Source organism: Oryzias melastigma, linkage group LG20, assembly GCF_002922805.2.
Source record: "Oryzias melastigma strain HK-1 linkage group LG20, ASM292280v2, whole genome shotgun sequence".
Classification (NCBI taxonomy): Eukaryota; Metazoa; Chordata; class Actinopteri; order Beloniformes; family Adrianichthyidae; genus Oryzias; species Oryzias melastigma.
This window is the reverse complement of record NC_050531.1, coordinates 9,964,521-9,987,556: the sequence shown is the minus strand read 5'-3', so window position 1 is coordinate 9,987,556 and position 23,036 is coordinate 9,964,521. Positions and strand designations below refer to the sequence as shown.

At 36.8% G+C, this 23,036-nt stretch overlaps 3 protein-coding genes and 1 long non-coding RNA gene across 12 annotated transcripts; 2 read left to right on the top strand and 2 right to left on the bottom strand.

Moving 5' to 3' along the window:
* Nucleotides 1–88: 88 nt before the first annotated feature.
* Nucleotides 89–9,527, bottom strand: mcmdc2 (minichromosome maintenance domain containing 2). Of its 8 annotated transcripts, XM_024279923.2 has the most exons (16): nt 9,392–9,527; nt 9,166–9,296; nt 9,023–9,082; nt 8,589–8,784; nt 8,337–8,459; nt 8,163–8,285; nt 6,655–6,783; nt 6,485–6,585; nt 6,348–6,394; nt 6,067–6,272; nt 5,837–5,994; nt 5,565–5,744; nt 5,332–5,471; nt 4,819–4,928; nt 4,504–4,700; nt 89–553 (listed from the first exon to the last, which is right to left on the bottom strand). In XM_024279923.2, the coding sequence occupies exons 1-15, from the start codon at nt 9,492–9,494 to the stop codon at nt 4,534–4,536; spliced, it is 1,974 nt and encodes a 657-aa protein (XP_024135691.1). In that variant the 5' UTR covers nt 9,495–9,527; the 3' UTR covers nt 89–553; nt 4,504–4,533. The 8 variants fall into 8 exon arrangements, 6 of the variants coding, with proteins under 6 accessions (XP_024135691.1, XP_024135687.1, XP_024135690.1 ...); XR_004949838.1 differs by having other exon boundaries at nt 5,837–5,908; nt 6,348–6,585; XM_024279919.2 differs by having other exon boundaries at nt 6,348–6,585.
* LOC112151190 (transcription factor 24) lies at nt 188–1,315 on the top strand. The gene is made up of 2 exons (XM_024279931.2): nt 188–646; nt 792–1,315. The coding sequence occupies exons 1-2, from the start codon at nt 221–223 to the stop codon at nt 900–902; spliced, it is 537 nt and encodes a 178-aa protein (XP_024135699.1). The 5' UTR covers nt 188–220; the 3' UTR covers nt 903–1,315.
* LOC112151191 lies at nt 2,117–4,096 on the top strand. The gene is made up of 4 exons (XR_002920091.2): nt 2,117–2,291; nt 3,228–3,270; nt 3,481–3,527; nt 3,920–4,096. It is a non-coding gene; the product is annotated as an uncharacterized LOC112151191 (long non-coding RNA).
* Nucleotides 9,528–9,622: 95 nt separating the features above from the next.
* Nucleotides 9,623–22,162, bottom strand: sgk3 (serum/glucocorticoid regulated kinase family member 3). 2 transcript variants are annotated; one of them, XM_024279924.2, is made up of 17 exons: nt 21,454–22,162; nt 15,328–15,504; nt 15,158–15,241; nt 14,989–15,061; nt 14,836–14,911; nt 14,678–14,753; nt 14,474–14,523; nt 14,344–14,401; nt 13,987–14,070; nt 13,779–13,910; nt 13,043–13,155; nt 12,878–12,914; nt 12,528–12,614; nt 12,317–12,412; nt 12,053–12,208; nt 11,765–11,854; nt 9,623–10,503 (listed from the first exon to the last, which is right to left on the bottom strand). In XM_024279924.2, exons 2-17 carry the CDS (start codon nt 15,403–15,405, stop codon nt 10,333–10,335), a joined length of 1,461 nt encoding a protein of 486 aa, XP_024135692.1. In that variant the 5' UTR covers nt 15,406–15,504; nt 21,454–22,162; the 3' UTR covers nt 9,623–10,332. The 2 variants fall into 2 exon arrangements, with proteins under 2 accessions (XP_024135692.1, XP_036073252.1); XM_036217359.1 differs by having other exon boundaries at nt 21,459–22,162.
* Nucleotides 22,163–23,036: the final 874 nt, after the last annotated feature.

The following is a 23,036-nucleotide window of genomic DNA, read 5'->3' as shown; positions in this document are numbered from 1 at the left end:
CTCCTTCCTCCATTTTTTTAAATGGGTGATTAATATTTCTTTTTAAGTTATGGAAACAAAAACGCACTTTTTAGGAAGAAACATGAAATTACTTTATGGAGGCTTTAATAAATAAAGAACAGTGATAATAACTTACTTTTAAATATTCTTACACAGCTTAGATTTTTAAGAACAATAAATAAATGTGTCATAAATCTCCAGATCCATAAAAAGCGCCTGCATGGTTGGAAGTCAGACGCTCCGAATGGACAGTGGAAATTGCTCCAATGCGGTGGTGGATGACAGCCCAGCTTCCAGCCCGAGCTCCAGTCCCAGTCCGGACGGCCGCCGCCGCGAGCTCCACCGGGCCAGAGGGCTGCAGAGCGGCGGGCTCGGCGGCAGAGGACGCCCGGCGGCGGCGAACGCAGCCCGGGAGAGGAGCCGGGTGCAAACCCTGAGGAACGCCTTCCTGGAACTGCAGAGGACTTTGCCTTCCGTGCCCCCGGATACCAAGCTGTCCAAACTCGACGTGTTGATACTAGCCACCACCTATATCGCCCATTTGACTCGAACTCTTCAAGAGGAAGGCGCGGAGGAGGGAGACAGCACAAAACAAACAGAGGCGTTACATTCACTCAAAGGAGAAGGCTACCTGCACCCTGTAAAGGTCAGTGCAAAAATAATAATAACAATGTGCTTTTATTTTGAAAAATAGGATGTTGCAACAATTAATTAAAGTTTAATTGATGCTTTTATTTAGCAACTAATGTTTATATTATATTTATCATTGTTATATATTTTTTCTTAAACAGAAATGGCCAATGCGCTCCAGACTGTACGTCGGAGCAAGCGGACAGTTCCTCAACAATTCACCGGAGTCAGAGAATCAAGGCCCATCTTCATCATCATCGACCTCCCAGTGAGAGGAGCTTCTTCTGCATCACGCTTTTTACCCGCATATTTCGATTGCATAAGAAACTCTAAAACCATAAACGATGTAAATTAATATATTTCCTAAATTTTATTGTTCGAATATTGTAGATGCATGTCCCTTTTTTTGGTCTTTATTGATGTTGTCTCGATCTGACCTGTTTGCATTGTGCAGTCCCACACATGTCCCAAGTATATTTGCAGAAATTCTGCGGGGTGAGCCCGTCATGCTTGAGCGTGCACTTTGACTGGAGACATTTGCACTAAATGCATGTGTGAATAACTTAACATCTGTCATGTGAAGTGGTCTGTCAGAGGGTCGACAATGGAGACTCTCTTCCTCGTGTTCCTTCTTCTGACATGCATGGTTTTAAATGTGTTCTGAATAAATCAAATGACATTGAAAGCGGTTTTCTAAAACTTTTAAGGATTTTTTTCCAAGAACGACAGAGCAATTATATTTGTTGTTATTATTATTTTTTTAATTAATGATTAATGTCATGTCACTGTTGGATTTTATTTAAAAAAATTAGACAGCATATGAATGTAGCAACAATTGGAAAAGGCTGAAAATATACAGCATATAAAAAATATAGTAAATGAAAATAAATAAGGAAAATGTGGATACTGAAAAGTGAAATTTGAAAAAGGTAATAACACTACGTTGACTAATCTATTGAATTTAGCAGTTTGTAAAGTGTAAAGGTTGCATAAGCTAAATAAATGAGGCGCAATTTCCTGAAACTATACAGTAATTCTGATTAAAAGATGGTTATAGAGGAGAACATGCTTTAAAAAAAATCTACAAAAGAAATGATAAATTATAAAAATAGCAAAAAAAGACAAACAATATCACATTGCACCCTTTAAATGTTTTTAAATACATTTAAGGGAAAATATGACTATATTTTGATATAAAACAATTTCCATAAAAAAATATGAATTAACATAATTCTCTGTGTATTATTTTTATTTATCAAACTTTTCTAAAATGTGAGATTGTTGTATGCTTAAATAGTTGAATATAACAAAAAATCGACAAAACAAAAAAACCCCACACACATATAACTTCACTGATCTTATTATGAAATATTTTTCTAAATCACCTTAAACTTGTGTGTTGTTTTTTATCCTGATATTTCAACAGAAAGTGCCTTAATTGAAAATTTCCCAGTATTTAAGAGTCACGTGCGCTCAGTTTGCTCGAAGACCCACTGGCTTTCGGGCACGCGCACGGTGCACGTGCTGCAATGCGCAGCTCGACTGCGCAGAAAACCGAGCAAAGACAGGAAATGCTCTCTTTCCACATGAAGACGGCCGCGACGGCAGCTGTGGAGAAGTGTTTGTCTCCACTTGGTTTTTATGATCCAGTTGCTGCATTGGTAAGTTGTTACAAAACTCGAAGAAACAAACTAAATTGTTGTTTTTTGTTCTTTAGTGGATTGCTCTTCTTTTGATTTTTATTGCTAGCATAGAGCTAGTTAGCATGATGGCCACGTGGAGCGCTGCGTTGTCTTTGCTTTCTGGATAATAATTGAGTTTAAAAAGATGAAACTGCCCACAGAGTTGTAAGACTGGGAGAGTCGTGTGATGCCAGAACTTTCTTCAAAATATTGATGTGAAATTTTGCTTCGACAGACCACGTGGTCGCCCAAAACCATTTAGGAAAATCACGTTTTTTATTATTATTAATTATAGGGATCTAAATGCTTGTAAATTGAAATAATTACGTCATTCTTCCTATTTGACTGAACATTTCTACCTCTAAGGTGTGCTTAGTGGTTTTGTGTAATTCAAAAACAATCGAAGTTGATGTCTACTAAGTACAGTAATAAATCATTTGTGTTGACAGCTGAGAAGAAAATTCGCTTTGGTGTCATTTTGCTTCAGTTTGACTACCTGATTCTGATCAGAGGTCAGCAGAGGAGTAGCTGGTCAGGGAATCACTAGCCTCCCATTATTTTCCAGTGAAAACTTATCAAAGCCCCCATAGAGGATTTAAGGTCATGGCAGAAGTCACAGCAGGTCATGGCAGAGGTTGCGACCTGCTGTTGAACCTGTCTTCAGACATACAATATTAGCTGTGCTCCCAAGCTGTGTGATGCAGCACCCTTTGACCTTCAGGTGATCAGTCATCTTTTTTCCTTGTATTGGTTACTCATTTAGGAGGTTTTATTTTTCTGTCTGTGATCAATAGAACATCATGGAGTTTTTTTTCTTGCAGTGATAAGGAAATCAAACTTTAAAACAGTTGTTGAAATATAGTTATTTTTAGTACATATTAAATAACATAATGAAGTAAACTGTCTTTCTTTCAGATTCAGCAACCACCAAATCCCTCAGCTGCGTGGACTTGAAAAGGTGAGCACATAACTATTGTGTGACTGCAATCCTGTTGCTGGAATAGTGATGATTTCACATCTTTTGCCGTTTACCCATCAGACACCAAAATGGTGAATTTGTGATCAACTGAATTTCCAGCACAACCTTAACCAAGAAAACGTATGCAATAAAATGTGACATGAGTAACAATCCATATAAAAGTTAATTAATCATGCATTTGTTTTTCAGCTCCATCTTATCTGAAAGCAGAGAACTTCTTGTCTGCTGGGTTTTTGGTGAGTGACTATAGTAATATTTTTTTTAATTCTGGAGAAATATTTCAGTCTGCGCTAGAAATTGGTGACAAATTTCTCCAAGATGTTCCCTTTTTTTTTTTAATCTAGAAAAAAATATGGATATATTTGCTACTTATAGTATTGTAGTGTTTGTTTTTCATAACGGATGTAGTCTGAGGAGTGGGTTCTTAAATAGCTGGAATAGTGATGAATTCACTTTTTGCCGTTTACCCGTCAGACATTAAAGTGGTGAAATTGTGATGACTGAATTACCAGCTAAATCTTTGGATAGGACCTAACCAGACTCCTCAAACTTTAAGCCATAATTTAAAAAAAACAACTGCAAATTAAAGGGATTTTTAAACTAAAGTTAATGTATTTTTTTCTGTTAGGTGGGAGCAGGAACTGGATGGCCTCATCTCTGACAAGCAGAGAAAGGTAACCCTTGTATGTGGCGTGTTGGACTGTATTTCAGATTCTGGATCTGCCATGTTTTTTACAAAATGTAATGTTTGTTTACCATAGACATTTATGTGACTTTTTTTTAAATAAAGCATTAAACTTCCTGAGTTTGTGTGATTGTATTTTTTGTATTCTACATCAACACCTGGAGGAAAGTACAAACAGTGCATTTTAAGCTAACCTCCTTGAAATTAATACAAGTTTTCAGTTGTTTAAGAATTTTAAAATGTAGCCGAGAAGTAAGAAGTGTCAGAGGCAAATTTATAAAGAAGTATTTGAGCAATAGGTTGCTACCTTAAAGCATGCACTGTTATTTAATTTAAAACAATTAAAATCCTTTTTTTTTAACCATAATCTTGATTTTTTACTGAAGGAATTCTAAGATTTTAGTTGCAAACATTAGATCCTGGAGAAACTAAGATCTTTATTCCAAAAAGTCAGTTTGTAATCCCATTCACAAAACATTCTGCAGAAAAATTTGCAGTTGTTTTACTTGCACCTTTTTGCAGCTTACCTTAAACTTTGAGCCTCTTTTTTTAATGTCCTACTCTTCAGTGATGTATGTGTCAGCTCCAGGGGCATAAGTGTAGATGAACCGCAGGATATTTTGGTGGAGCTCATCCAGCATTATGTCTCTTTTGTGCAAACCATCCGCTTCCCCCACATCACAGGGGAACACAGGTTCAGGTGGAAGGAAGAGTGTAGATGCACCTGAAGGAAAATGGAGGCATCCATTGAGTTTAATTTATAGGCTCCCAATATAAGTGATCTTTATGGGGTGTAGTCAAAATATTTGTGGAAATGTAACGTGAAACTTCCTAGAAATTACCATGCTTAAGGGTGACGGCGTTTTCACAAAGCAGCACGGCAATCACGGCGTCCTCCTCGAGTACTTCAGTCCTGAGGCACAGTTTGCAGTGAGCTTCAGCCAACGAGATCCTGTCATTTATTGAGAGAAACTAATGAAAGCTTGGACCTATTTTTTAAGATTTAGTATAAATGTTTATCTGGTTAGTGGATAAATCAAAACATAACAGTTTGTAAAATTAGAGCTTAAAGTTCCTCGTCTTACTCTGCCATCTTGCTGAAACCAGGTTTATTTTTATAGAGTGAATGCCATAATTGTCACAGAAGTAAATGATATTGTAAACACTTGTCATAATTCAGTGAAAAATGTTCTTGCTAGAACAGATGGTTATTTTAAAGTGAAGGACTGAGTGAGGGTGCCCTCTAGTGGAGGCAAATTATAACACCAGGAATAGTGCATTGATTTCTCTTCCAATTACTAAAAAAATTATTGGCTTTTTTGACAAAGTGGGTATTTTGGTTTAACAGAACTCACAGCAGTTTGATGGAAGCCGCAGATATCTTGACACCATGACTCTGCGTGCGAGCTCTACGGCTCGCCATGTAGTATCCGTGGATTAACGCCTTTGCTGCAGGGAGAAGTTCTACTTGCAAATCCCGAGCACAGGATACCAACTGTCAAACATAGAATATGCTGTTCTGTTGATAAATTTAACCTTTTTAAATGTGATTTGAAGGACCTTAATTACTCTTTAAAAAATGATGAACCTCTGCGTAATCTTGAGTAGAAAACTCCCAGCGGAGCGGATAGTTCAGGAGTCCAGGGTGGACCGCTTGCTGGAGGGTGTGCAGAGTCTGGGCCAGCTGAGCCTGTTGTCCTACCCTTTCCTTGCACTCGATGATGAGGCCAAAGGCTTCTGAAAACTGAAGTGGCACAGGACCCATTTCCTGAAAAGATTGAGTGAAATCCCTCCTATAAACTAGACTTAAAGCATCCAAATTTAAGGTCTGAGTATTTGATACATTTCAATCAGACTTACTGCAGTTCCCAGCACAGCAGAGTCCAGTTTTCCAGACCTCTGAGAGGACTCTGTGAGGGCCCAGAAGCTGCACTGGACCGGTAAAGACAGCATCTGGTCAGCATCTTCACCAAACTTCTTACCAGGGATAAAGACGGAAGCTGTGTGGCTTTCTAGAACTGCAGCAAACAAAAGAAAAGTATCCATCTTTTCTTTTGATGCTGACATTCCTCTTTTCTTTGATGTATTACCTGACTGAATGTGGTCTAGTTTGTCCTTCTTGTAACAGCTGATGTCTCCCAACATGCAAATGCCCCCAGTGGCCAGTAAGGCAGAGCCAGCGTGGATGTTTGCAGCACCTGCTCCGTGCTCATCCCGAGACAGAGATGCAAACATCTCCCCTGAGGCCTGATGTCTGACCCCGCGGAACGCCAACCTCAAGCTGTGCGCCATGAGTCTAGAAGAGATTAAACGGATGGCTTAAAACTGAAGTTTAGAGCTTTTTTAATCAGAACTTTTTAAATACTTTTACCTGTCCATTATGAGTGTTTCACTTGTGACAACAAGGACATTGAGGTACTGAAATGTGTAATTTATACTTGTGTTAGTTTGGACTAGGCTGAGCAGCAAGATGAACTTAACAGTGTTGTACAATCCTGGAGGAGCCACCTCCAACCCAAAGCAGTGAGCTGCGATGGCGGAGAACCTCCATGCAGAGGAGGCCGTGCCATTCAGCAGCTCCCGGAATTTGGTTGGGAGTTTGCTGCAGCCTGTAGGGACATCTCAGAATGAGTCTGGCATCTGCAGGTTTGACTCAAAGCTCCATCATTTCTCTTTACTCTTTGGCTCCGACTGTTGGACGTTGTTGGCCTCTACGTTCCAGGTGATGTTGGGCCATTGGTGCACAAGGGCGGGAATGCCTAGCACCGAGTAGAGCTGGCCGATTCTCATGGAGTTGCACAACTCATCTGTGTGAGAAAGGAAAACAAAGCGGTGACGCTTGGTTGTGTTGATGAGGAGCTTTTCTGCCGCTTGGTGATTACTGAAGAAACATTTGGGATACTCGCAACCTCTGCCAAGAGAAACATGGCGAACAAAGATCTCACTGTGTGCGCACCTCACAGTCGGCTAATGAGTGTTCCTTTCACTCATTAACATATATGTTTAGTAACAGGAACCTGCTGTATTAAATTCCTCTACAGGACTGAGTCAACAGAATATGTAAATCCCGGTGCTGGGATTTGCCGAACTCTCCGGGGTGCTAGTGGGACAATGTTATTAAAAGGGACAGAAACGCTTAATATCACTGCACACATTCCAGGTATTTGAACTTTCCCCTACTAAGGTAGATTTGCAAAAAGAGCCTCATTTGTTAAAATCTTTAGAAAACAAATGGCAAACTTAATTCACAAGACTTCTAATATAAGCAGTTCCTGTGTTAATTAAGAGTGGGAGTGTTATAATGGATAATGATGGGATTTTGAAAATAAATTTGTAGTTCTGGGTGATTTATCTGTAGATGTTAGTTTGCTAATGTAAACCAAGACTTTTAATTGAACCGTTTCAAATGAGCAAAATAGGTCTGGTGCCTTCTAGAGCTTTGCCAGCTGCTAATGTCCAGCAAAAAAATAGCATTTCTTATTAAATAGTTTTGCAAATTAACTCCAGTTTATGCTAGCTATTATGCTATCAAAAGCTGGTGTTACTGCCCTGATGGGCAGACCTGACTCAAGTCTAAGGGGAAAACCAAAAAAGTGACCATAACAAAAAGTGGACACCAGTGAGAAAAAGGAACAAAGGTAAAAAAAGAAACTGTCTCCTGAAAAGCAAAAGGGAAAACAAATAGTGTGCTGATTAAAACAAAAAGACAGAACAAAGGGAATTGGAACCTTGGACAAACATAAAATAAGTCAGGGAGACTGCTGACAAATGGCTGCCGAACCAAAACTACTTAAAGAAAACAAACAAAGCCCCCAAACTAAGACTACCAAAGTCCAGCCACAAACTAAAATAACAACACTCAGCAGTCTAAGACTGCTGAGGACAAAGAGGGTAAAGGATAATTAAACAAAATTAATGTTGCATGTATATGCATTACTGACAGTGAGAAGTCTATTTTTAGTTTCCAAGGAGGAGTAATTGGCTAAAAAAGTCATTTATTTTTTTTAATAAAATGCAGAAGTTTGTGTATTTTTGTGACCTTTACATCTTTTGAAAATGAGGTTTCTATGAAATTTAGGTCTAATTTAAGTTTAAAGTATAGTTGCACCAATGATGTATTATATTAGAAAAAAAATTGCACTAATGATCGCCTAGTATTTTGTTTAAATACAGACGCTAGACTTACCTCTGAGGAACACAGTAACCGATTGGTATCTGAGTGGGCTTTGCTGGTTCCCTTTTAAAGCCTCCAATGCTTTAGGATGAATTAGCTCCACCAGCTGTTTATCTGTGCCAAAAAGAACATGCACTGAAAAAATATAGAATTCCTAAAGATTTTTAAGTTTCTGGACACCCTCACCTCCCAAAACTCTGAACTTCATATCTTCTTTTAGCTGGGAGCTGCAGACCATGCATGTGAAGTCATTTCTCACAGTGGCGGACTCTGTTGCTCCTGGTGTGTGGACTCGGATGTGGTGGAACCCTAAAGGCCACATAAAAATGTGCTTTTCAAAATAAAAAAGAACTAGTCTGTGTTTATATATCCATGTTAAGTATGGAAAATTGCTTTTTTTAAACAAAGAGGGAGAGATTAACTTGGTGCGAACTTTACCTGTGGAGCAAGGGCAGTCATCATTAACACAGAGGAACCTTGCCCCCTGAGTGTACTTTGTGACCCTGGTCATGGCAATTACAAAGCCCTCCATGCAGACAGGCCTCATGGGGCCATACACTCGAGGAAATTTGCAAAGGTCCAACATGTACTCAGGGAATGGAGGAAGGTGTGTGAAGTTCAGAGTAACATTCACCTTAAGCAGAAAAAAAAAACTAAGTAAAAACTCTCAAAACTGGTTTAGAAATGTTAACGGAACCCCCGTTTTAGTTTTCTTTATGTGTGTCCTTCATGAAAAAAATGCTACAATAACACATTAAAAACCCGATTTTCATTGGAGTGAACCTTTAACTATCACCATAAATAATGAAAGTCTCTGGGTGTAAAATACCTACCGACCGACAGGGGTCGCTCTAGCAACAGTTTTGTCATACCTGGCTTTCCGTGCATATTTTCTCGGTAAGTGAAAGTGTCTTTATGGCCAGAAAGCAGACCTTAAATCAGAAAATAAGCTAATATTAAAGTTCAAATTATGTGTTATCATTTTTGTTTAGTCATATAAACATATTTAACTTACAGTTTGAAAAAGATAGGTTGCCTTGAGGGGGTTGTGCAGAACTAAATCCCCTAGCAGGGGGTCTATCTCCATCACATCGGAGGGATTGACGCGGATGCAGAATTTGTAGACTGCTTCGGTCCGCTGTGGGTCTGAGGAAATGGAAGAGTAGTTGCTAATTTTTGAAAACTAGCTTAATAATTTTAAAGGCTTTTCGCCTCACCCTAAATTCCACAAAAAAACATACCATTTAGAGGCCTGCAGTCGTCCTCTAGTTTCTTAAAGCCACCACTTCTGTCTAAGTAGACCACAATTGATTCCTTAAACGATAAAACATCCGCCATATCCATGTACCGTGACTTTGCGTCACTCTGGGAGCGGAGAATCACCTTCCCGCGCTAATTTACGATGCGTTGTCAAGGCAACCACCTGTCTGGCAGCATTGGTGTGTCAAAATAAAAGCCCACTCAGAATCTGGTTTAGTTTCTTTGATTATTTGTTTATTTTCTTCTGTGTTATGGAGCAGGAGTACAGTCCCTCCTTACTGCTGTCAGAACACAGGTGCTATGAACACGTAATCGTTTAATATTAACAGATAAATGGTTATAATAAGAAGAAAAAAGAGCAATCCTCAAAAAAAAGGAAAAAAATGGAGAAATTCAAAGGCAAATGAAAACATAAAAAGACATTTACAGCTGTAACCACAGTGCTTTCTTTAGTGATCTCTTAAGTAATACACAGTCATACTTTTTATATAAATGGCATAAATTGTTACTACTGTTATTTATTTATTTATTTATTTTTACAGTAAATACCTTTACAGATTCAATTCAATTTATCAATAAAATGGCATTATTTTAAGTTCAGTGAGCTGTTCAAGTTTTGCTGATTTTATTTTCAGGGGAAATTTAAGGCGTTTTGATAATAGGACCAGACATTTCATTGCTAGAATGCAGCTGTCCTTAATGCTAAAAATATAATCTATATATAATTTTCATATAAATACAAATATGTAAAATATATTCTTTTAATCAAGCTCTGTTTTAAGTGCATTTTGTTCTCAACTATTTGCTTTGGTTCTATAGAACATTTTCTTCATTGTACAAACTTTTGTCCTTTTAGTAAAAAACAAAAACAAAAAAACAACTAATAATACATCGGTTAAGGCCACTGAATTTGGGGAATGCATTATAGGAAAGAGTCATCAGAAGGTGGAGCATAAGAGAATCCCAAGAAGGCGTCATCAGCCTCCATAACACTGGCATTAACAATGGAATGGCTCTGAGTCCAGCAGATGGAATTGGGAACGTTTTCCTCAGTGAATTCTGGATCAAAGTTTGAGATGTCACAGCAAGAGCTCTGCCAAAACAAAGGGGTAGAAAACAAAGAACACTGATCAAATGACACCGATCATGTTTATCACAGAATTTAGGAAAAAACTAACAAACAAAAAAGTCTTAAGAGATAAGAATGTCTTTAAAAACCTATGTTATATAATTTTTTTTTTTTTTTGTCTATTTTGGACATATTTGTTTAGACAGGATTCAGTATACTAGAACGGAGTATTAGGGCTACCATGAAATAAAAGAAATAAAAACATTTCAGAGAATAAAGTTGTAAAATTATTAGAAAAACGTCATAATTTGTAAAGAATAAAGTCGTAAAATTATGAGAAAAGAAGTTGTAATTTTACAAAAATAAAGTCAGGAATTTAGGAGAGAAAAACATTGGAGAATAGCTGTAATTTTAATATATTAAAGTCATACATTTATGAGAAATAAAGTCATAATTTTACGAGAATTAAGTTGTAAAGTCATAATTTTATTAGAATAAACTCATAAATTTATGAGAAAAAAAGTATTTACTTTAAGAAAATAAACTTGTGAAGTTATGAGAAAAAAATCTTAATTTAACATAGAAAAAGCCATGATTTTTCAAAAATATAGTTTATGTAATCCTTAATCCACATTAGAGGCCAACTAAATCCATCAATGCAGCCATTTATGATTTTCTAAATCATAGGATTCTGTGTTCCATAATGCATTTAGACCTCTGTAAATATAGTATTGACCTTGTAAAGTAAACGGCACGGTGCCCACAGAAAATTCACCTCTTGTGGTTTAAGAATCTTCTACTGAAGTGGTCCAGCTTCTTTATAGTACATTTATAATAAAACAACATAAAAATAATGTTCACTAAAAGACTTTTATTTGGTAAAACCAATGCTGAATGAAGGACAATGCGGTCTTCATATCTAACACAATATTGGTTCTTTTTTGTTGTTGTTTATATTTTCTAACTATATTTGCTGTTGCTTCATCAAAGTAAGTCTCGTAAATTCTCAAACTATAACTTTATTATCTTAAAATATTAACTCTTTACTCATAATTACGAGTTAAATCTCCTAAAATTATATATTTTCTCTCATAAATGGATTATTATTTTTATGATGGCCCCAATACTCTGTCGCAGGATACATATAAACTACTACAAAATAATTCAAATACAAATAAATAATTAGATAAACCACAATATATTAATGATTGTAAGTTTGGGTCAATTATAAAAAAAAAAAAAAAACAAGTCAAATGTTTAAAAAAAAAAAAAGAGAAATATTTACCACGTTGGGTATGAATGGGGGAGGAATCTTCTTCTGTACAAGATCATCCCAGTTAATAGAAGAAAAGAAGTTGTGTTCTTTGATCTCATTCTGAAATAAAAACAAAAAAAAATTAGAAAAATACATTTGTCTGAAAGAAAGTTGTGATATTTTCTAATGCAGCTAATTTCTGATTTTAATATAGAAATAACACTATATGCCACTAGAGGGAGCCACACATCAACAAGTTTCCAAGTGCAGAAAGTGAAAATGCATTAAATAAATTAAATAATTAAAAAGCAGACGTACAAAGTCATCAATGGAGCCCAGTCTGTGTGTGCCATCTTTCTCCAGCAGACCCTGAAGAAGAGACCAGGCTGTGCTGGACGCCCCAGAACGCATCACCAGCGGTTTATGGAGGATGTTGTCATACATCTCATGCGTGTCCCTGCTGTAGAACGGAGGCTGGGAGAGAAAAAGAGAAGCACCTTAGTGTGATCGATGAAATATTTACTGCTGTCAAATTTTTGCCTTTAAATATTTAAGGAAAAGCAGACAGAAGGTAAAACTCACCAGGCCAAAGAGCATTTCGTACAGCACTGATCCCAGACACCACCAGTCCACTGTGTTATCATATGGGTGCTTCCTCAGGACCTCTGGAGCCAAGTACTGTTCAACACAAGCACACCAACACAAAGAAACTTTAAGCTAAATGTCAAAGAGTTATTTCATAAAAAAGACCACCTAAACTATTAAATGTAGATTAAAAAAAAAAAAAAACTACCTCAGGGGTTCCACAAAATGTAGTTGTGGTATCCGTCTGAGAGATGCCTTCTTTGCATAATCCAAAGTCCGTTAAGACGATGTGTCCCTTAAGAAAGGAGACAGAGGATTTCAGACAACATAAGCAGCTTCACATTGTTTGGACTGAAGCGTCTATTGTTGCTAGGAATGCTGGCTGCATTGCAGATTGACCAGTTCTCTTCACTTTGTGCATCAGACAAGACAAACTGCTCAACCAACACATATTTTATCCAGCCAGAACTGAAAGTTAAAGTGCGGTTACGAAAAAAGCTGCAGTTACATTAACAGCACACCATGTCTGATAATAAAATCTGAGGGTTTAAAACTTACCTCATTGTCAAGAAGAATATTTTCTGGCTTCAAGTCCCTGAAAAAGAAGTTTTTAAAACTTTATAGCATGTTTTGGGTCCAGTAAGACATATTTAAAGAGTGTTGTTTAAAAGTGTTTTTTGTATACCCCAACACTAAGGGTACAAAACAAACTAGAAAGCTTACCTGTAAACAATTTTGAGAGAATGCAAGTACCCCAGAGCACTCGCCATTTCAGCAATGTAGAATCTCGCTCTGGGTTCTGGAAAAGTCCGCTCTTTTTGAAGATGGAAAAAAAGCTGAAAAGAAAAAAAAATACTGTAAATTTTCTTTAGACTGTAAACTGTTCAATTTGTTTTAAATATGGTTTAAAATCTTTTATAGGCTGTAATGGTCGTTCTCAGACATTTCACCCAAACTCCCAAAGGAAATAAAACTGACGGCAAATCTTAATAATTAAAGATGCTTTGACGTTTAAAGACCAATTCTGATGAGAATTGTGTTTTTAATGTGGTCTTGTGGCATTTTTCTGATGGAGGACATATGTAGAGAAAATTAAGATTAAAATTGCATTTCTTTCATTCCGCTCTATTCTAATGCATCCACTTGTACACATGTTCGCCTTTTTTTTTTTGTTTGTTTTTGCCATTTTTTCTTTGCACCACTAATGCTAGGTTAGGGGTGTAAGGGGCTGTAAGTTAGTCTATGTCCAAGAAACCCTTTTTTTTGTTTTATCTAAATACATCCAAATCATAATTAAAAGACCACTTTTAAAATAGATCAAAAGACGATCCGAGTGGGTCTTTAATGGTTTAGTTCAAAGCTCATCTTGTGTAATAACATCAAATGTTACTGTATTTCACAACTCTTTGTGGGTCATCGCTACGTGATCACATTATTCATAAAAAATGAAACCACTCACTTCTCCTCCGTTGACGAAATCCAAGACAAAGTATAACTTGTCTGTGGTCTGAAAGGAGTAATGGAGCCCGACGAGGAAGGGGTGTTTCACATTCTTCAGCAGCACGTTGCGCTCTGCCATGATGTGTTTTTGCTGAGTCAAGAAATCATGGTTAAAAATAAGCACTTCTTCACACATTAGCATGCCCAAATGTGTCTATTCTAGCTACCTCTTTTCTGTTGAGAATGACCTTTTTCTGTAAGACTTTGACTGCATAAAACTTTCCATCGTGCTTTCGCTTTGCGAGGAAAACCTGTAATCGGGGAGAGAACACGCCGCGTCAATCAAAACACGCGGGTAACCATGGCAATTCCCAATCCGAATCTCACTTCTGCTGTGAAGACAGCACATGCAGAACTAAAACTTGTGACATTTCCAGCGGAAAATTTCACATTTCAAAACGTTCACTTGATAGAAACTTTTATAGCCCACAAAAGCTCAGATGATTAAGTCTAAGTTAGACTGTTATTAAATAAATCACAAAAATTATAGCCTAATAAACGCATTTTTCATAGTCTATACATACCTTCCCAAAGCTCCCTTTTCCTATAACCTTTAAGAAGTCAAAATCGGTTGGCTTGGCTCTAAAACAGAAGAAATGAGGTGTTGACTGCTGTAAACTCTGCTTTAAAAGATGATTGAATCAATAAACTCACTGTGGATTTCCAGAGGGTCCCAAGTTAATGTTTCTGGAGGTAGAGCTGTTCTGTAAAGCAGTGGACAAACACGACCAGAATTTTTAAAAAAAAAGCACAATTTTATAGGGGTTGATCTGAATTCAACAAAGATAGTCGATCTGATCGGCTTAACGGACTAAAAACAAGCAGAAAATGGAAAATATCAGCAGGAAAACAACTTACTTTGTCATCTTCATCCTCAGAGGCGTCTTCTAAGTGCTGCAGTTTATCCATTAGCAGGAAAGATTTCACGTCTGGACTGTTAAATGTAGAAGCGAGAGTGCCAAATAAAAAAATGTGAAATTATTATATATTTATGTATGCATAAAAACAACACTTACTGGCTGGAGAGCTGAGGATGTGAAACAAGGCGCTTAATGAACTCATGCAAGCCTGCCCGTCTTTGCTGGATGAACTCTGATGGAAAAGATGCACAAGTGAGCATAGAAACCTTTAAGAAAACTTCAGTTCCAGTTAGACTGTAATAATCTAACCTGGGTCAAAATTATCCCCAAATATCCTCTTCGCAGGGATTTTTAAGTTCATAGATGGAAACTGTTTCCTTAACTAGATTAAGAATGAGAAATATAAAAGCGCTTTAGGTTATTGTTATTAAAAATGAAAACAGAGCATTTATTTAAACAGGTTTGTTGCATCACTCACTGTGTTGTAGAGCTTATCAAACTCTGCATATCGTCTGAAGACGAACCATTCATGCTGTCCAACAGACACTAGCACTTTGTAAACCTGAAAAACAAAACTTTTCTTTTAGCTCATTTAAAGGATTGATAAAGTCTGCATCACAGGAAGAGGCAGCGAGTACATAAACGGACCGTGTATCTCTTCTTCTTGTCCCTCTGCTCGTTGTGGCAGGGTATGCTGACGCTGGGCAGACTGGATCGCTCCTCCATGTTGGGATGTGACGGCGTTCAAAGGAGCAGAGACATGCGTGAGGAGTCCTTCAGGAAAAGGCTTCAAGTACGCAAAAGTCCACGTTCCATGATGGGTCGCTGGTAAAAACAGAAATATCCATATCAATAGGATGTGACATCCTTCTGCATTTTCAAAACATGAAAGTGTTGCAGTAAATGAACATCTTTAGAAAGTCACAGGCAGGATTTTTCCAAAATTTTTTAAGGAAGAATTTTTTAAAGTAACTATTTGTGGTCTAAAACAACATTTTTTCCTCTCATACTGTCTTCTTCTTCTGGAATAAGGTGTAATGTTGTAGCATGATCGCCACCTAGTGGCCAAACTGAAACGCCCTCCAGGAGAAGCAGAACAATGTTTACAATGTTAATGATCTGAACATTGTTGTTAGAGATTCTCCTTTAGATAAAACATGTAACACTGTATGCTATTAACAATCTCATTATTTCACTAATACATTTTACAGTATGTTGATTGTATCCTATTAATATAAATATATTCTAAACATATGGTAGATTACTAATGTATTTCTAAACAAATGTGTATAAATGTGTAAACTCAAAATTGAATTGAAGAATCAAAAAAATATGAAATGTAATCGATTCATCGATCATTTCTGGAAATTATAATTGCTACCCAGCTCTAGGCGGTAAGCTGAGTTCACGTTTCTATGGGAACCATTCTCTCCAATCAGGAGAGAGCTTTTTATAAGTCCACACCACTTGAAAGTGGGCTCGGGAAAATCTGTTTGACATGTTTAAAAAGAGACCACGTACTATTACTGAGACATCAGTTATTTGTGCTATAAAAAAATATCATGAAAAAAATTAGTATTAGCAAGAGCATGTTAAAAAAGGGTAATTTGGCAAATATAATGACTAAGTAATAGCTGTTTATTTCTCAAGTATAAGTTTATGGGATTTTGGCTTCTTGGAGCCAGCAGGTACTTCCTGTTTGGAACGTGAGGGGGCGGAGTCACTCAGTCCAATTTTCTTTTACTGTCAATGATTGTGGTTCAATCTTGGAATCCTACAAAGTGCTTGTGTTTCAGTAGCATTATATTCTGACTTAAACTTAATATTATTTCATTGTTATTGGAGCAGCATAAGCTGTGCTCATGTGGAACACGATTGAGATCTGTTCATTTTGATGTGCTCTGTTAAAAAAAAAACATCACCCGGCTCTTGGCGTTATGAATACTAATTCATCACGAGGTAATAATGGCACCGCATGGAACATAATGGGCCCTTCACTGAGAGCCATCAAGCAACAACACGGCTGATAGCAGTAATGGACCTTTCAGCAGAAAGGTTTCACACACACACATTTCAATGTTTTTTGTTGAATGTTAAGGGCACTGCAGGATGAAACCTTGCATGGAGGTCGTTTTCTGAAAAAAAAATTGATATTTTGATGAATCAGTGAGCTCCAACAGGCTGTCCAGCATCACATCTACGGTTTAACCATTTAACACCGGAGCTAAAGTATTGATGTTCTTTGATTTATTGTACATTTTCAACCGTCAACATTATAATTCCAGCAGATTCTGAAGGAGAAAAAGCGGCAGTACATTGAAGATTTTGTGTTTAAGCGTCACCAGCGACGCCTCAGGTGTTAATCAATACAACACCTATTAGCATTAAGAAAACATGTACTGTTGGCTTCGTCTTGCTGCTCACAAAACATTCTATTTTCCAGAACCACATAAAAATAATAATTCTCCACATGGATTCACCTCACAATCACCCCTCTTCAGCATATAAATACTTAATACTCACTCACTCGTCAGTATTAGCTCAGATATTGCTTGCTGCTATCAGTTAAGGCACATATGTGAAAGTCTAGGCCCAGGGGCCGGATCCGGCCCTCTGGGTAATTATATCCGGCCCTCCAGATCATTTTATTTTATTGTTATTAATGGCCCAATGTTATTTTATGTTCATTTCTAAATTGTATAATTTTGAAAAAATATATTTTTTATGGATAGTAAAATATTGAAAGTTATTTAAGGTTTAAATTGTTTTTTTCTGGAAAAATATTCCCTTCTTTTTTATTATTCATAATTATATTAAAAATGTATGGTTTTAAAGTTTTAAAAATTAGCTAGCTTTATGGACTATTTTGGCATTTACTAAGATTTTTTTAGGCTATTTTGGAGTTTAGCTTATATTTCAGCTAAATGCTAGCTGTTTTGGCTAATTTAGGATTTTTTTCAGTTTTTAGGCTATTTTGAAGTTTTGCTATTTTTTCAGCTGCATGCTACCTGTTTTGGCTAACCTAAGTTTGTTTTTTGTTGTTGTTGTTTTTGGCTAATTTGCCATTTAGCTAATATTTTAGCTGGCTATCAGCTTCAGCATTTTTAGCAATCAATTTAAGCATCTTCAGCTATTAGCACTAGCATCGTCAGCAGCCAAATTCAGCCTACAGCATTCACACTAGCATTATTGCAGGTAATGCTATATATCTAGTTCATGATAGTGTTAAAAAGTTGCGGTTTTAAAGTTTTAAAAACGTAGTTTTAGTGTTCACTAAATATTTATCCTGTTCGACCTGTGACCTAGGGTGTGTTTTGGATTTTGGCCTTCTGTGCAATGAGTTAAAGGCATTTCTCTAAGCATTTTTTTTTAAATTGGGTAGCACATAAAGTTTACCACTTAGATTCAGTAGGATCATGGCCATAAAAACAGTGATTCATCACATTGAGACCGTTTTTGTTCTTTAAAACTGCTATGCCTAACTATCATTATTGTTTCAATTGTGTCCACCCTCACCTGATGGTAATCTTTTACTGTAACGAAACCCACCACACAGGGAAGCATCTCACTGTGGGTTGCATAATGTCAGTTTTGCAACAAAGATCTTTGTCTGCCGCTCTGAGTTACCCATTGTTTGAGGTTTGTGAGGTCAGCCTCAGTTTGTTTAGTAGTTTTCTTTTTTTTTTTTTTTATCTCAACAATCTCACTGCTGTTTGCTCAGAGCACATGGACATCCTGCTTCGTGTCCACTTTCTCTGCCTGCGTTTTGATCTCAAAGAGAGATGTCATTCCGCTCACGTTTGGGGGGAGGCAACAGCAAAAGAGCGGCCCTCTTTAAAATGCATGTAGGCAGTCAGAGCCCCCTCACCCACATCCTTTTTACCTCCCCCCCCTATGGTGTCTGGGTTAAAGTTTGCTTTAGTTGCCATTTCATCCGAAGTCACAAGGTCACCTGTAGCAAAAATTAAAAAAAAGCTTAAAAAAATGAAACTTTTAAATCACTTTAGACGTTTTTTACCAGTTACACTACAAAATAAATAGATTTTTTCCCTCTGATATGTCAGCACTCAATATAAGTGCTCTTCTATAAATTTGCATTTCCTGATTACCCATTTTCATACGCACAAAACAACACAACCGCAGAGCAGTTCCACTTCTGCTCCTGCTTTCATGCTGAAATGAACCTGGATGCCACTGGGTAGGACCCGCTTTTTAACATTCCTCAAATATTTTCCCTTAAGGGCAAGATTACCAGCAACCATGTTGTGTAACTTACATTTTGTGCACGTTATTTCCAACATGGACGGAATGCTGGAGCTCACCACACCCACAAAGACATTGTCAAGTTTGTTATGATGACTTAAACAAACCCGGGAAGCCAGAATGACCATGAAAAAGGAGAGTATTTAAAAGGAGGCAGGCGGGATTCACAGTTTTAATCGTACTAGCATGTTCGGTGTTCACAACTAGAGGAGCTCAACTGGAGTTAACTTGTACTGACAGGCAGAAGTAAGACGGGCGATTGCACACGATCAAAAATAGCTTTTTCCTGTTTGGTTTGAACACATTCTTGTCAGTAAATATCTTTTGTGGACTTATTTTTTTTAATGTATATGTAGCTTTATAGCACATATCAAGAAATCCAGAGGTCATAACCATTTCAATACCTGTAATGACGATAGTAAACATTTAGGATTTTATTCCACTTCAGGTTCGTATAAGGTTGGATATAATTAAAATGCAACAGAGATTGAGAAAATGCATTTCTTTCAAAGTGTTTCCAGTGTTTTTTTTTATTATGGTTATGCAGTTTTTAGCCAAAAATCAAAAACCTGTGTTGTATTATGGTACATATTTTCTGCAGAGAGGCAGTGAGTGGAACTATTGACATGGAGTAAGCCTGACCCCACTTCCCATCATCCATGTGTTTACACGCTCTCCAGCTAGCTTACAGCCCCTCACACGCCCAACCTAACATTACCGGTGCAACAAAAATGGCGAGCAACATTGAAGCTATCCAGCTGAACCAGAAGCCAGCTCAGACGAGGAAAATGAGGACGTACGAAGATCTAGTTGTCTACAAGTGGTGAATGTTGTTTTTTCTCACGTAATTTACAGTTTTAGAGGCTTGAAGGTGCTAAATAAAACTAGTTAGGTAGTCTGACATTGTGTCATAACTTTATTTTTTGACTGTTTGCTTTTGTTGTTAAAAACAAAAGAAAGGATAAATAAAACATATTTTTGACCATTTTAGTGGTTGAAAAGAACAGTGTTAAAAAAAAATCAAAGAAATGGGGTGCAATGGAGCAGAGTGAGGAGCTTGTGGCCTGCAGATTGTAGCTTCTATGCCACATCTACAAGCTTCTCTCAACTGCTTTTTTTTTCATTTGCTCCTGACTCACCACAATTTGAATAAAGAAAAACTCAGAAATGTAATTCTAAGCTCAATTTTCTTTATAGATGTCCTCCATCATGAGGAAAAACACCACAAGAACATGTTAAAAATATAATTTTCATTGGAGTGGGTCTTTAAAAGTCTGATCAGCACGAACTCAGTCAACCACGAGAGCAGCTGACCTCAGCTTTTCACCAAATCCTTCCTCTAACCTGAAGTGATCCAGACATAACACACTGACATAAGCACGCAGACTTCCCTATGGAAAACCGCCTATTAGGTTCTGCACAAAATTACAAATTGACTAACACATAAAGTTTTATTATGATTCCAATTTGAGGTTCCTGCAAAAGATTTATTCATTTCTGAGGGAAAAAAGAATTTCTACTCATTAGCAGCATTTTATGGGTTTCATTTTATGTCTCAATTTTTGTTTGAGATGAGACTTCAGCTCAGCAAGCTATTTTATTCAGCTTTAAAAATATATTTTTTTTTTCTTTAGGGTTCCTCGCTCAGAAGCTCACAGTTGGACATGTCAAATGTGATGGACCACTTGCTGACGGAATATGAGAAGCCCTGCCAAGTGCTATTAATCCTTCAGGCTTATAATACGCAGGACATTGTTGGCATCCTATGAAAGGCAGCAGCTTATTTACACTAAACCACCTGTGGAACTAAAAGGAATAAGCAACTAAAACGGAAAAACTGCAATTTCCACATTACAACAGAAAACAGGGAAGTTCCTAAAAAAACAGGTCTATTATCAGATTAGAATTGCTTAAAAAAAAAGCAGCATTAAATAGATAAAAATACACCAGAAAGGTTATTATTTCAGAGTTGAACCAATCCCCAACGTGCTGAGTCATTAGAACAGTCAAACACAGCCCTTACATGCAGTATTCTCTTGTACTTTTCCAGAACAATCCACCAAATTTACAGGGATTCCCAACCCTAAGTGTGCGGTCAGGGATGCAGCCACAAGTTTCAAACCCCAAAACGGGTCACGTGATACAGTAAAAGTGGGGAAAAAATGAACTTGAGGAGGAAGGAGGGGCTTCAAATGGCAAATAATAGTAGTAAATTGATCTATTGTTACCTAAACAAGCACGCATGTGAAGATTATACACTACAGTGATATGTAAACAACCGGAAATACTACGCTTATTACCAAAATAAGCAAACTAGCTTCCCTCATTTTAATGCAGTTTTTTTTTTAAACCCAAATTCTCAACGTCGAGAAAGTTTCGTAATCAAGTTATCTTAAAACAATTGACAACAGCTGGTACTTTTTATCTAGCATTTGTTACTTCAAAATAAATAGCCGGCGGTACGCCAGCATTTCGCCAACCAAGGTAGCCGTTAACGTGGACATCACGTACCTTACTGTATTTTGATGCTGCCATCAAGATTTTTTCCGCAGTTCCAGCGAAGGAGGATTTGTTTCGCTCTTATTTAGCCGCCATTCCAGCCATCCTTCCCCCCGGTTGACCGAGGGGTTGTGAAAGTTCTCTGCCTGATCGGTGTAGTCTCGTCGCTGACACACGACAAAAGCAGGAAACATCAGTCTTTCCTTACCATAGAAAGTTCCAATGAATTTGTCACGGGACCACAAAGCTAGCAACCACCGCACATCTCCGACGATGAGGACTTCCGGTACAGATTTCCAAAATAAAACGAAATGGAAACGCAACGAACAATTTACAAGTGTACAATTAGAGGTCGATTATAAGTAATAAATGCATTAGTGTTTTACCCAAAACGAAAGTTTTGACTTTTTTTCTTTTTTGTTATTTTGCATTGTAAAACATTTATTGTCTGCAGTTAAATAAATTAACTACCTGTGTTGTTTTTAACATATGTGTTTTGTGTCTTCAAAAAAAAAAATAATAATAAAAAAAAAAAATTTAAAATTTCCCATTTCTCGTGGTTTTGGGGTTATTTTTGTGACAACTAGGGCAGATTTCCTCCTAAATGTGTGTTCCTGTTGTAATGAAAGTATCAAATACATAATTTATTCATTCACGTTTGCCACATGCAGCTTGAACATAAAATCTCTTCACACCCAATCTTCCCTAAATCTAGTTATAATATAAATATATGGAAAAAAACATGCTGTTAAAAATCATGTGGTTGTTAGAATTTTAATAGATGTTTTAATATATTTCATACACAAAAACGAGCTGCCATAAGTCAGTAATCATAGAATTTTAGTTGTGTTGTAGGTTTTGAGTTTTGAAGGGATTGAAACATGTTTATGGGGTCAAATCATATTTTTACAATCAATGGGTCAAATCAGAATTTGCTTGTGCTTTTATTTTTGTAAATTAAATTATTTCCGGCTTCGTACATTTTTTGACGAGGACAACACTCCTGCATCAACAAGTGAAACACTGTCATCTACAGGCACCTAAGGAAACATTACAATTTTTTTTAAATCAGTAGTCAATATTGTCCAATTATTTTACAAAAAAATAACATCTGAAATATTAATATGTTAACATTAAATGAAATGTAATGAAAAGGATTACTAAAACACCACAAGGGTCATCCAGAGCCAAACCACTAAAATAATTTTTGACTTTTTTTCTGACATTTTCACAATGTTGTCTCTAAATGTATGACATTGGGAAATGTTTTTCCGCGGGGGGAAAAAAATCCTGAATGGAAACCACCACATAACTCTGCAGATGCAAGTTGTGTCCACAAGAGAGCAGTAAAGTCACGTGTTTAGGTTGAGTATTGGATTAACACATAGAAGAGAGACATGAAATGAATAAAACCTTTTTTTAATTACCTAAAAATGTTAGTTAGATAAAAGACGTGCTATTTATATAGATTTTATATAAGCCTATGGTTTTGATAGTAGCATGTTATTTATGCAAATTGTCCAAATATATCACACATAAGCTATGCAGATTTTTTATTATGCAATATTTATTTATTTATTTATTTATTTATTTAT